This window comes from Chelonoidis abingdonii, chromosome 14 (genome assembly GCF_003597395.2).
Source record: "Chelonoidis abingdonii isolate Lonesome George chromosome 14, CheloAbing_2.0, whole genome shotgun sequence".
Classification (NCBI taxonomy): Eukaryota; Metazoa; Chordata; order Testudines; family Testudinidae; genus Chelonoidis; species Chelonoidis abingdonii.
The window spans coordinates 17,741,317-17,754,296 of record NC_133782.1 but is presented as its reverse complement, the minus strand read 5'-3'; the positions used below and the strand labels follow the sequence as shown (position 1 = coordinate 17,754,296).

The following is a 12,980-nucleotide window of genomic DNA, read 5'->3' as shown; positions in this document are numbered from 1 at the left end:
TTTTTTTTTTTTTTTTTTTTAGCTTCAGCACACACTATAACACACCTTCCAATACATTCCTATTTATTGGAGGCAACCAAGAAGCAAACTTGTGATTCAACATTGCAATTTTATTAGTCCTAGTGCTTTCCATTTTTTTTTTTTTTTTTTTTTTTGTGGAAAGGCCAGACCATAGTGTTCTTGCTACAACGATTCCTCTGATGCAATTTCAGTTTTAACTGAAGTTGAACAGTACAGAACCTGTCCATAGGATTATCCGTATTTGCAAGTGACTTAAAACCGTAACTCTAAAGACAGTATAGGATCCATGTGAAAGGGTGGGAGGAGAGTCACCACTTTCTTTAATGTATTAAGGATGCAAGTGGGAGAAGTGTTATCAAGCACTGTGTTTGCTACCCATATTTGCATACAAGAACTATATAAGTGTTAATTGAATGAAATAAAACATTTGTGTCTTTAGTACTTATCCTTTTGCTTTGTAAATAGATTTTTCCTGCTAATGCAATTAAAGTTTAATATAGCATTGGAAAATCCAAACTTTGGATTCGATGGGGATTCATTTTTTGTGGGTTTCTTCAGAGTCAGAATGGTGCTCTTACTTTATATTGATGTAGTTTGTTTTGGCCAGTAGTGCTCTAAGGTTTTCACTTACCTTATTTTGTCTTTTTAATTTTAATACCAAAGAAAAGTAAATGGGTTTTTACTTTAAGTATACACTAGAAGAAATATATAAATTCTTTCAGTAAAAAAGAATATATGGCTATATTTTACCATGAATAAAGACTGAAAAATAAGTAATTGCATTTAACTAACTTGCTACATTTGAAGTCTGTATATGTCCTTTATGTGGCTGTGTAAAGTGTAGCAGTCACTTATTCCCTTCTACTGTATTGTTTCATCAACTACAATAAGAAAAGAAATAGGACTATTAGATTTTATTTCTCATGTTTGAACATCACTCTCATTGTTAACGAATGTACAGTATATGACTTTAGTCCTGTCTCCTGTTAAAACATCACCTTTCAGGTTGCATGCTTTCTATCTCTGGTAGGCAGCATGAAAGCAATACAACTGTCATGAAATCTGAACGATGAGCTTTGGGCTTTTTATTTTTTTCTCCAAATTCTTTCACAACAATGGCATTTTGGGTTTTCTTTCAATATAAAATAGTATTGAAGTGGTTTTAATAAATTGTCTTTATACATGTATGGATATTCAAGATAATGAAATTAAGAGCCTTTATCAATGTTGGAGAGCCTTTTAACACAGCTTGAGGTTTGAGTGACTATTTCCTTAGACTGATTCCTTATGAAAGGATTTGACTGGTCTATATGCCATTTAAAAACTGCTAAAAATTGATATTGATCATACATGACATGTGAAACATTCTAGCTTTACCGTGTAGTATATGCGGTGAGGAGAGACTATAACAGGCTTATTCCTGTCTCAGAGGTTTCTGAAAGTTGATTGTATAGAGAATGGTGCATTAGTAAATGTCTGAAGCCCTTAATTTTACACCAGCTGTTTGCTTCTCTTTACCTTTTGGAAAGGTCATAACCCATGGACATCATAATAACAAAGCTAAGAGTGCTCAGTCAAAACTCCAAAAGTAATTACCTTCTGGCTCTGATCCTGAACCAGGATCTGCTGGCACAAACTCCCAGTGTCTGTGTGGAGTCTCACTGGCTTCACAGGGGTCCATGTTAGCATATGCTGATAAGGATCTAGGTCTCTGTGTGTAGTACACAGTTGTATTCAGATGTATTTTAAATGTTATGCAACAAATGACAGGTTGTCTTATAATTTAATGATATTAATGTGGAGTACCTGCATGTTTATGATTTTACTATTTTATTTTATTTTATTTATTTTTTTTTTTTACTGGAACCCTTTGAAGACGGTGGACAGTGGGAGGATTGTTAATGTGCTGATTAGGATAAACCCTCAAAATTACCCTCATCTTGGTGTTTCTATTGCTTGTTATGGTGCAAGTAAAATATAATATTGAACCTTGTTTTTTTTCCCTCCCTATATGATTTCACTTATTTCTGTAGCTTCTAAAATGCAGACACAAGATTCTAGTACAACTCTTCTAGCTTAAAAAAATCTAACATTGTAGTGCTATATTGATGAATATTTTAAAAGAATATTCTGTCCTTGGCCTGCAGTAAATTTACAAGCTTTCTAAGGTACAGCTCACTTAAACTGTCTTTAAATTTTGTTCAATCACTTCTGCCACTTCAAACAACATGTACTTTCTGTGCACAGTGTACGTTTTATGTATGTAAAATGCCTAAGTTAGTAACTAGTTACTTTTTCTTGAAGATCTCCATATTAAGTGCATTTAATATCAGTAATTTAATGAGAAGAGTTCCTTGCCCAATGGATGTATACATTTTTGAGAGAATAGCAGAAAATAATTATATAATAAAAACTATGTAAAGTTTTCTACATAAAAATATTGTGTATGATACTGTTATAATCCATGCTTTAATCAGGTGGTAAATCAATAAAGTTTTAAAAAGTCAAGTGTTTTTTAATGTAGTAATTAAAACTTACGTGAAACTATTTTGTGGTATATCCAGTTTGTGAGATGTAACCACTCCTCTTGTTTTCAAACTTCTGAACAACAAAGCTTTTGGTGTATGGTGAGTAACAAATAGAAATGGTGGTAATGCGCTTTTTTTAAAAACAAAACAAAAAAAAAACCACTTGACAAATTTTCAGAGAAGGCAGATACATCTTGGCTATCCGCATAAAGTTGCCTATGCAGTCTTGTTAACCTAAGTGATTTGCTTAAACATGAATGTAATGGTATATATAGGAAAAATTGTGCTAACTTTATATTGGGGCAGTTTCAATGAGGGAGTTCTCTATCCGTGACAACTTACAAAGAACAGAGAGAATTGTCCACTATTATTCATATCTCTTGTTTTGTTAAATGTAGCGGATGCCGGGGTCACTGGCAGGAGAATTCCATTCCATTATTGTGAATTCCTTATAATTCTTCTATGAGCAATGAAGTACAAGTTCTTATGTATGCTTCCATGATTAGAAGAGTCCTTTTCCAGGTTAGAGTACCTGTTAGTGTTCTTACTACTTTCTGGGGGAAGGGGGAGAAGAGGAAGGGTTGAGAACAGGTAATTCAGGAATCAGAATATTATCGCTTTGATTTCCACAACAATCATTTTTAACTGCCACTACTACTCATCTGAATAGTAGCTTTTCAGAAGCTAGGAGTGCCTGCGTAGGCAGAATAATATATTATGAAAGCTACCTCTGACTAGCAGGCTCCTGCATGAGCACTGCATGTTCAGCTAAGTTTGTCAAATAAATTGACTCAGTCCTCTTTGATACTCATCTGATGTTTTGTTTATGGATTTAAAATATTTTTTGGGCACAACTATAAACTACAACAACCTCTTCTACTGTAGGAAGTCAGAATAGAAGTCTTAGGTTATCTGATGATAGATGTATGGGTTTTTTAACTGGGGTGTAGTATAGACCTTTCTCTGCTTTTTAGTACCACTACAATTATAGTAAAACCTCTACAATAGTCTTAAACTCTTCCTACTACATTAATTTGCAACATATTCAGGCCATAACATTTTATAATCTGTCCAAATTGGACAGATGTGCCTAGCTTGCACAATGTCAGCTGAGGTGGAACTTTGAGGCTTAGTTTGATGTGATTTGCCTGAGTGTGAATTTCCTTATTAGTTTTAGATTATGGCCAGTCTAGTCTTTAGGACTAGTCTAGTTTTCTGTTGACTTCTTATTTTGCCACTAGCTGACAGACTGATCTTTTGTGTGTGCCACAATTTGAGAGCCAAGAAAAACACCTCTCCCTCAAGGAAAATGAGACCTAAAGGTATAATAGCAACCACAGGGTAACAATTATTGCGTACAAATGGGAGTTGAGAAATAGAATATGCACAATGGGTATAACACAAACTCCCATGGTGCCATGGATCTGCATCTCATCTTAAACATTTTGCCTGGGATCGGAGTTTTTAATGCAAGTGGGAGAACATTAATATACACAATCTGAGCACACAAAATAGTACATTAATTTAATGTGTTTGGCCTAGTAGTCGGTGGAATCAGTAACATGTTGTGGGAAGTACACTGAATGACCATCTTAGTTTGACATAATTCCTGAAAAATGTTACAGGTTAAAATAATACTGTCTGCTATTAGTTTCTTCTAGCATTCCCTAATACTGCTGTAAAGCTACTAGAATGGTCTATATGTGAACCCTTTGTGTAGTCTGATTTCTATAGCATCCAGTTTATGATTAGGTTTAGAACTAATTTCTTTTTCGCAAAGGTTCCCATACGAGCCCTGCTTTTGCTAGGCAGTTCCAAGAGAAGGGTTGGGGCAGGGACAGGGACTGGCAAGGGGCTGAGGCAAGGTGATCAGGAGTCTGTTACTTCAGTCTCACTAGGGGGTATCTTCTGTGCTGCTTTGGATGCATGGCTGTTATACATATGCCTATCACACCATGTGGGTGTACTTCCTCCAGTACACTAAACGCCCTCCATAGAAGCTGTGTGTGAGAAACCAATCACTATGCTCTCAAATTCACACAAGAAAATAAGACAAAATAAGAAAATAAGACAAAAACATCCCATCAGCTGTGGGTGAACATATTTCACAATGCAATTACTCCATCTGACTTCAGTTCTCTGCAAAGGAAACCTGCACCCACTTTCAAAAGATGAGTTTGAGAGCTAAAATTCCTAAGGCCTTGTCACACTGGTGCTTTACAGTGCTGCAACAGTGGAAAAAACACATCCCTGAGCGCAGCAAGTTACAGTGCTGCAAAGCGCCAGTGTAAACAGTGCCCCAGCGCTGCAAGCTAATTCCCATGGGGAGGTGGAGTACCTGCAGCACTGGGAGACCTCTATTCCAGTGCTGACACTGCGATCACACTTGCACTTCAAAGCACTGCCGTGGGAGCGCTTTGGGACTTTGAGTGTAGCCAAGCCCTGAGTAAGCTGTTTCTCCTCTTCCCTCCCCAACCCTGTGTAAATGTAAATGCTTTTCTCTGCCACCAACAGAAGTTGGTCCAATAAAAGATGTTCCCTCATCTACCCTACTACTTACAGTGGCAGGTTTGACCAAATGGCCTTGTTGAACACAGGTGGGAAGCTTATGCTGTCAGTTTCCTTTTCTTTTTTTTATTTATTTACAGGTGCTTGTAAATTCCATAAAAAGTAAGGAGTCCTTACTCCTTAAGTGGCACTTTACAGACTAACAGATGTAGTGGAGTCTAAGCTTTTGTGGGTGAATACCCACTTCATCAGATGCATGTAAATTCCATGCAATCCGTAGTCACTTGGCCACAACAAAACAGGCCATGCCAGTTATTCCTGAAGCCTCATGGAAGAAATTGAGGTTGTAGACGGGCTCTGGTGGGCTTGCTGCTCAGCAGAGATATGAGGGGGCAGCCCTGATTCCTCAAGTTGGGGCCTAAATGCGTTGCGGGAGGGGTACATTGCGCTGGCCCCCCTGCCCTGGAAGGAGTAGTAGCAATGACTTAACGCTCTGGCGGGGGTGTCATGTAACTAGGTGAGACTCTCACAGGTGGGGGGAGGGGCTAATGTACATTTCCAGCCCGTGGGGGTCGCAGAGAAAAGCTGCGGAACGTGAACTCTGAAGGCAAGTGAAGAGAAATGCTCCATCAAGGCCCCTGTAGAGCCGCTCGGTTGCCGGGGCCTGGGGCAGAGCTGACCCAGGCCTGGACCCCTCACAGTCACACGCCCCTCCACGCCGGATGGATTGTGGGAGGAGGCTGGCGATTGGCCGAGCGGCCCCAGGAGCCAAGATGTCGACAATTGGCCCAAGCCGGAGGCGCTAAGGTTTTGCCGATTGGCTCACCGCCGCGCGCGTAGCGTGATGCGATCAGTGCGTCGCCGCCGCTGCCGCCGTCGCGCCCTCTCACCGTGGTTTGAATGTGAAGCGGAGCCGGAGCTCTCGGAGCTGCCGCTGCCGGGGAGACCCTCCAGGTGACTATCAGCCGCGCGCGCAGCGCGAGGGCCCCTGCGGGTGAGGCTCGTAGGCCGGGTCCCCTTCGCTGCTTACATGGAGTGTTCCCTGTTTATTCCGGACTGGGGATGGGCTCTGGGCCCGTGGCCCAGCGGGAGACGCAGCCGAAGCTGCTGGGCCCACGTGGGCCCGCCTTCTTCGCTTGCACCCGCCAGCGTTGGTTCTTAGGTCGTAGTAGTAGGGAAAGGTTCGCTCTGATTGGTCTGCGCTGCTGTCAGTCTCTGGCGGGTAGCGAGTTAGTTTGAGAGAGGGTGGGTGCCGCTTCAGTCTCTCTTCTCCGAGGCCCTGAGCGCGCCCGCTTGGCGGTAGGGCCTGGGCGCAGCCTACCCCGGCTCCTCGACTTAACAGTAGCGACTGGGGGTGGCGTTGTCGCCTCCTATCCCCTCTTCGGCAGGCGCTCGGGGGGCGGGAAGGCGGCAGTCTCTCCGGCCCGTGTTGCACAGGCTGGGTGGGTGCAAGGGGGCAGCCGCCGGCCTCTGATCGCTGTAGGGAGGGGATAAGGGGGCAGCCTCTGCCCTCCCTTACGGGTATCTCTCTCTTCTGTCCCTCGGGCACGTGGTCTGGTTTTACTGCGGTACGATGGGTAGAGGAGCACAGGAGGTGATTTTCACAGCAGTATTTCGGAGGTAGCTGGGTGATAACTGGAGGAAGCCTTACCACATGGATGGGGTCTTTGCTGCAGAAGTCTGTGGCACTGAGTTTCTCCCTCTCACTGTTGGGTTGTGTGCTTTCCCCCTCTCTCCCCCTCTTCATTGTACATGCTATACACTCACTGGTTAGTGCAACCAAAGGAAGGAAACTCAGGCACTCCTCCCTGGATGGAAGCTGGGTTCACTTCCCAGCACTGTACCTGTTGGAAGGCACCAGCTTTTGCTGCAAAATACTTGTGTGCACTTAATCCTTGTTCTAATTTAACTCTATGCCTGGTTACTGGCTACAGTTGAAAGGGAAGAGAGGAGCTAGGATGCATTAAAAAGGAGTGAAAATGAGCTGAGGTTTTTAGAGGAAGGAGGAGCAATCTTTACATCTGTGTAATACTCTGGGCACTGTAGTAAAAGTAGGGATTTAGAAACTTGGAATGGATGGTGAAGGAGTAGTGGTGATTTGGAAAACATACTAGGCCTAATTACTTTAAACATATGTGGACTTCTATGTGTTTAACTCCTTTCTTTCCTCCCATCTCTTTCCTGCTCATTGCCGAATAAAGTGGGTACAAGAGCTCTGCTGCTAAAGTAACTGTGGTTACTTACAATCTTAAGAGAAGTTGGGGTTAAGAGAATGGGCGATAGCTGCTGGGGGAAGAGAAAAGTACCAGACCATGAGACAGCCGTTACCTCAATGTGTATTGGTATCGTGCTCTTCTTTGTATGAATATCTGCAACTGAGGACTGGGCTACACCTAAAATTTAGGTCAACCTAGTTACTTTGCTCAGTGGTGTGAAAAATGTCATGCTCGCAAGGGACGTAGTTAACCCAATTTAAACCCTGGTGTAAGTACGGCTAGATTAATGGAAGAATTCTTCTGTCAACCAAGTTACCACCTTTCAAGGAGGTGGTTTTACTACATGGGTAGAAAAACGCCTTCCATTGCCCTCACAGTGGGTTTTGTGGTAGAGGAAGTTTGCAGAGAAGATGGGTTTTTGGAACAGTAAATCATAGCACACGGCACCTCTTGACTTTGCCCTCACTTTGTCTTGTTTCAGGTAAAATCCCAGCTAGTACTTGTTTCCAAAGTATTGTGGTTTAGTCAGTTGCTATTCCGCTTACTGTCTTTTCACTAAATTAAGGAAATAAGTATTCCTGTGAATGGAACTCATGCCTGATAAGTGATCTAACAATTTAGAGCAGAAATGCAGTGTTCTCAAAGGTTCTTTATAGTGTTCCATGAAAGTGAAGTGGAGAGAAGTGTCTTTTTTTCTTATTTCTGACACAGTAATCCTTGCCCTCAGTTAATTTGTCTCCCTCCTTAATATGTGAATTATGTTAGTGTCTGTCAGCATAGACACTTGCCTGGGTCAAAACTCAAAAACATTTTTACTCTCTCTATAGAAAGTTGCAGTCTGTTAAGGACGATGCATTATTATGGCTTTCTGGTGTGTATTAATGTAAAGGGGGAAAAAGGTTGCTGAGAATATAGCACCACTGCTACCAACTGAGCGCCAGTTCACAATATGTGAATGAGTTAATTGGCCTTTGGTTGGAGCAGTTATGGGCCCATTAATTTCAGTGGGATTATTTATGTAAAGTATGCAAGATTTAGTCCCAGAGTCTGAAACAACTGTGAAAACAGACTTCAGTTTCTTTCTATTTGAGGTTTTTCTATGACTTTATAGTAAGCTCTCCAGGGAGAAGAGCCCATTCTATCTTTGTGGAAATAAGAGAGGCTGAGAGATAGGATTTCCTGTGGCCCTACAGGACCAGGTACTGACTGACATGCCAGATGCAACTGAAAGGGCTTTGAAATTCTAAACTCCTGCTCTGAGCATAGAGAAGGAAAGCATAGTCATCTGAGTTCAGAGTTGTTTCAACTGACAGTTTTCCAAAGAAAATCTCTGATAAGAAATCAAATAGATTCAGACTGAAGGGAATAGAATCTTAATTCAGTGGCTAGCATATTTTTTGGCTAAAGTGTCTTTCATTTCCTGATTGTAACAGAAAAAGGACAAAGTAGTAGATGAGAGGTGGAGTGAGAAATAGAGGAAACAAGCTGTAAAAATGAAAAATCAGCAACATTCTTGTAGCTAATGTAAATTCCATCCACTATGGGACTGTTGGAAAGGGGGTGTGTGTTATGGGTTCCTTTCATAACACTGCAGCCATGTATCAAGTCTACGTAATTCACAAGCGACATGAGTTTAATTAGGGTGGAGTATGTCTACATACCTGTATTATACAGCTACTTACTAAGGCCAGACTCTCCCTAGCTAGTACTTGCGATCCATTTGTTTCAAGAGCACTGAACTTCATTCAGATTCAAAAGATAAATGGAATGACTTGTGTATTGGTTGATTCCCTGGCCTTGCAAAATTACGCTTGCCTGAAGTAAGTAATTTTTAATTATGGATGCATCAAATATTTGTTTTACCATAGTAATGGTGGATGAGGGCATTTTGTCAGAGAGCTGGTAAACTCTCTCGTTAAATATTACCTTTTAGTAAGGTTTTGTTAGCTGATATGAGCTAATGAATGTGATTGTAGTCAGGTCAGCTGAAAACTACAGGAAAAAGTGATGCCTCTGACCTTTCTGTTTTGGGGCAGGATTGTATTCTTTTACAACATGTAAAGGTCACTTGCATACGTATCCACAGTAAGGTAAATGAAACTCTTGTGGTGTTACTCTCTCTTTAAAATGGTATATAAGTACATACTATACCATTAGGCAAAAATTGGCTCAACGAGATGAAGGTTGGATGCATTTGTAGATACGTTAGAAGTTGCTGTGGATTGGTGATCAATACTAAAATGGGACACCTAGACTTCAGTCTGGATTACAGAAGTATCTGCTGATACTCCAGTGGCAAAGTGTATGTTTTCATAGCAGATTATAAATTCTGTAGTTAGTTTTAATTATTGCTACCATCTCCTTTTTGGGAAGGGAAACATCTTCTCACTGAAGATTAGCCCAATCTTATTGTTGCCTAAACAATAGGATAAGAAAGTGCAGCATGGAACAGCAAAGAAAAACAGACCACCGTGGGAAAAGGAGAGGGAGGAAAAGAGCTTGAACAAAATTGAAATGTCTTGATTCTGGTCGAGTGATGATATTGTCACTTGAATGATCTCAACTAAGCTGTGAAAGTAACAGCTCACCAAGGTGAACCTGGAAATATGTGTAAGACAATGAGAGGAGAGGAAGAGTAACATAGGTTGGCTTGGCTTGAAACAGCTTTCTGTTTTCAGGGTAAGAATTTTATATTGCAAGTTCTTTACCAGCTTTTTCTTTCGTAATGTGCCTTTAAAGAAGAGTCAGCTCTCCAGAGAACTTAAAACTGTTCTGTGTGCAATTCTCTAGGTGCTCGGCCTAACTAATAAAATAGTTGTTAGCAGTCATACATAATTGAGAAAAATGTCATGCTTTCTCCTTTAGATATATATTTCATTTCATATCAGCTTTGCTTGGATATAATACAGGTTATGAATGCACTTTCTGAAATTTCAAATGAAAATGTAAATCCTAAATAATTGTGTGCACAGCCTATTGAGCTGGTAAATAGATTGCATAGAAACTATTTTTTACTCTGAATTCTTAACCAAATATTTTATGCATCTTTAGGTTCTGCAGTTATGGAGCTCAGTGATGCCAATTTACAGACTTTAACAGAATACCTAAAGAAGACACTAGATCCAGATCCTTCTATACGGCGTCCAGGTAAAATAGTTAAAAATGCATAGTGCTTGGGTGAGAAGCATAGTATCTGCTTAGTTCTTCTGTCTGCCTGAACTGCCATTGATGTTTGTTAGATGTGATCCTTTTCCTACCTTTAAACTCTTTTGGGTTAGTTTCTAAAGCAGCTGAGTCTTTGAAGGAACCCTGTGACAAAGTGTGTAAATAAAAGCTATCCATAACTCTTCTCCATGTTTTCCTTCTCTTCCATTTCCCTTCTTTTCCTAATTTCATATTCTCTTCAATGAAAAGAAGCAATGCTGTTTCCAAACATAGATAATGCTAATTAAATTAATGCTAATTAAAAATCCAAGATTTGCCTCTGGGTGTTCAGGGCTTTTTAGAAATGGTGAGGATGCAATATTTCCACAGCTTGCTCTGCATTCAAAACTTTTTTTTTGTAGTGGAAACACTCTAGCACCACCATCACTTAGTATTTGTGAATTTTTGTGGAAATAAAAACGAGTCTATTTACATGCTTCTCTTCTTGAGACACACTCATATGAATATTAGTCTAATTACTAAATGGTGCTTTGTTTTCTATTTCAGTGTTGAAGAATGATAGGGCTCTGTAAAAGCTAATGCATTTTTTGTTAACTTAGCATATTATCTTACAGCGGAGAAGTTTCTCGAATCAGTTGAAGGAAGCCAGAATTACCCATTGTTACTCTTAACGCTGCTGGAGAAGTCGCAAGATAATGTCATCAAAGTCTGTGCCTCTGTAACTTTCAAGAATTATATTAAAAGAAACTGGAGAATTGTAGGTATTTTGGTGAATAGTGGTGATAAAATGTAATATAAGCTGTCTGACATACAGTAAACTATTCTTATGTGAACAGTAATCATGGAGAACATTAGCATACCCATGCTTTGAGGGATAATAGATGGATCAAAACAAGTACAGATCTTGACTTATTGACTGGATAGGAATTGACGGTATTTGGGTTCTTGAAGCCTGAGAGAAGACGGTCAGATTCTTGTTAATTTCACTCCCTTTCTGGATCATAAGAATAGAGCAGCATAATGAAATGGTAAAGGAAGAATATAGCATTTGATATTCACATTTCTGGGAAAAAAAATACAGAAGACAGTAGGGCAAGCCTGGTCTAAACACAGAGTTGCCCCATTTCAACTAAAGAAGGTGTTGTTTTTGGTTTGGTTTGGTTTTTTTAAAACCAATACAACTTTGTATGCAAACACTCTTTAAATCAGTTTAGCTTAGGTGAAGTTGTAACTGATTAACGCTGACCAATTTAAAGAGTGTCCACACTTGGGTATTATATTGTTTTAGTTTCTCACTTACAGAGATATTGGCGCTTAAAGTTGTTCTTATTTTGGAGATCCTGGAGCATTCTTTGTTCAAAATATTCAGCTGTAGTGAAATTTAATTTAATTTATGGATAAAACAACTATATTTTGGGACCTATCAACCCTGACAATGTGTGAAGATTTTTGTAGTACACCTAGCAGCTAAATGCTGAATTCCCACTGAAGGTTATTGGGAGTTAAATGCCTAACTGCCATTTGTGTCTCTGAAAATCTTCAATTTATAAATTTTATAATGCTGGAAAAAATGCTTTAGGATTAATGCAAATTAGCTGTTAAATCAGAATGTGAATTTCCCATTACAAATGGGATGACTGTATTAGTGATGTAAAATTTTAGGCCTTTGGTGTCTTACTACAGTTTAAATGGACACTGTCATATCACACTTCTTTATATGAAATATTGTATTTGCCGTTGACATAATTAGTACCCAGCATACAGTTATAGCAAAAGGTGCTAATGGTTTCCTTATTAGTACAAGCACTCGGGATAAAGATACCATGTAATAGGTGCATCCAAAGAGTCATTAAGGATGCTATATGAGTTCAAGCACTCCCTTTGTCTGGTCATTGAAATGTTAAGATTCACTTGTGTTGGAGAGCAGCTGTACAGAGTATGTGCCCAGGTTCACCTTTCTAGGCCATGTGGTCTTAGTGAGCAGCCTTGGGCTAGGTATCTCCCAGGTATAAAGCTCAAGGGCTGGGGGAGGAAAAAGGCACCAAGTTTGTCAAGCATGTAGGTCACATTTGCATTGCAAACATTTATCGGCACAAGTTATGCTTGCATAAAGCTGCCACAGTTAGTCTATCACTTGTGCACATGTACACTTGGCTCCTTATGTGAGTACTTCACGTATGCACTAGGAATGCTTGTTTTGATGAACAATGCGGTGTGCCATGGGTAGGTAACCCAAGTGTGCAACTCCCTGTCATTCAGTGCACTGTTTTGGAAAGTTTTGGCATTGCAGCATGGTGGGGTGTGAGTGCGTTGCGCAGGGGTAACTGGGGCTGTGGGGTTCAGGTTCTCATCGTATGACTTTCTCTGCCCCATAATATCATCTCTATCCCATAATTTTCGTGCCTGTTTTGAAAATCCCATGAACCCGCGTGGAACGTGTTGCAGTCTGCCATCTCTGACACAAGCCTGGAGCATGCACAGCTCTGAACTATTGTCATGAATATTGCAGGCACGGGCAATCTTCTGGTATTTGAAGAACCTT

The 12,980-nt window shown here is 40.3% G+C and overlaps 1 protein-coding gene across 2 annotated transcripts in view; it reads left to right on the top strand.

Moving 5' to 3' along the window:
- The first annotated feature begins 5,781 nt into the window (after positions 1-5,781).
- The window catches only part of CSE1L (chromosome segregation 1 like), a 33,909-nt gene continuing 26,710 nt past the window's right edge, over positions 5,782-12,980 (top strand). Inside the window, exons 1-3 of one of the 2 annotated variants that reach the window (XM_032767372.2) lie at positions 5,782-6,011; positions 10,325-10,420; positions 11,053-11,195. In XM_032767372.2, the coding sequence (XP_032623263.1) occupies positions 10,336-10,420; positions 11,053-11,195 (228 nt within the window). In that variant the 5' untranslated portion in view covers positions 5,782-6,011; positions 10,325-10,335. Of the gene's footprint in view, positions 6,012-8,727; positions 8,798-10,324; positions 10,421-11,052; positions 11,196-12,980 lie in introns of those variants that run through there. The other variant, XM_032767373.2, reaches the window with a different exon arrangement.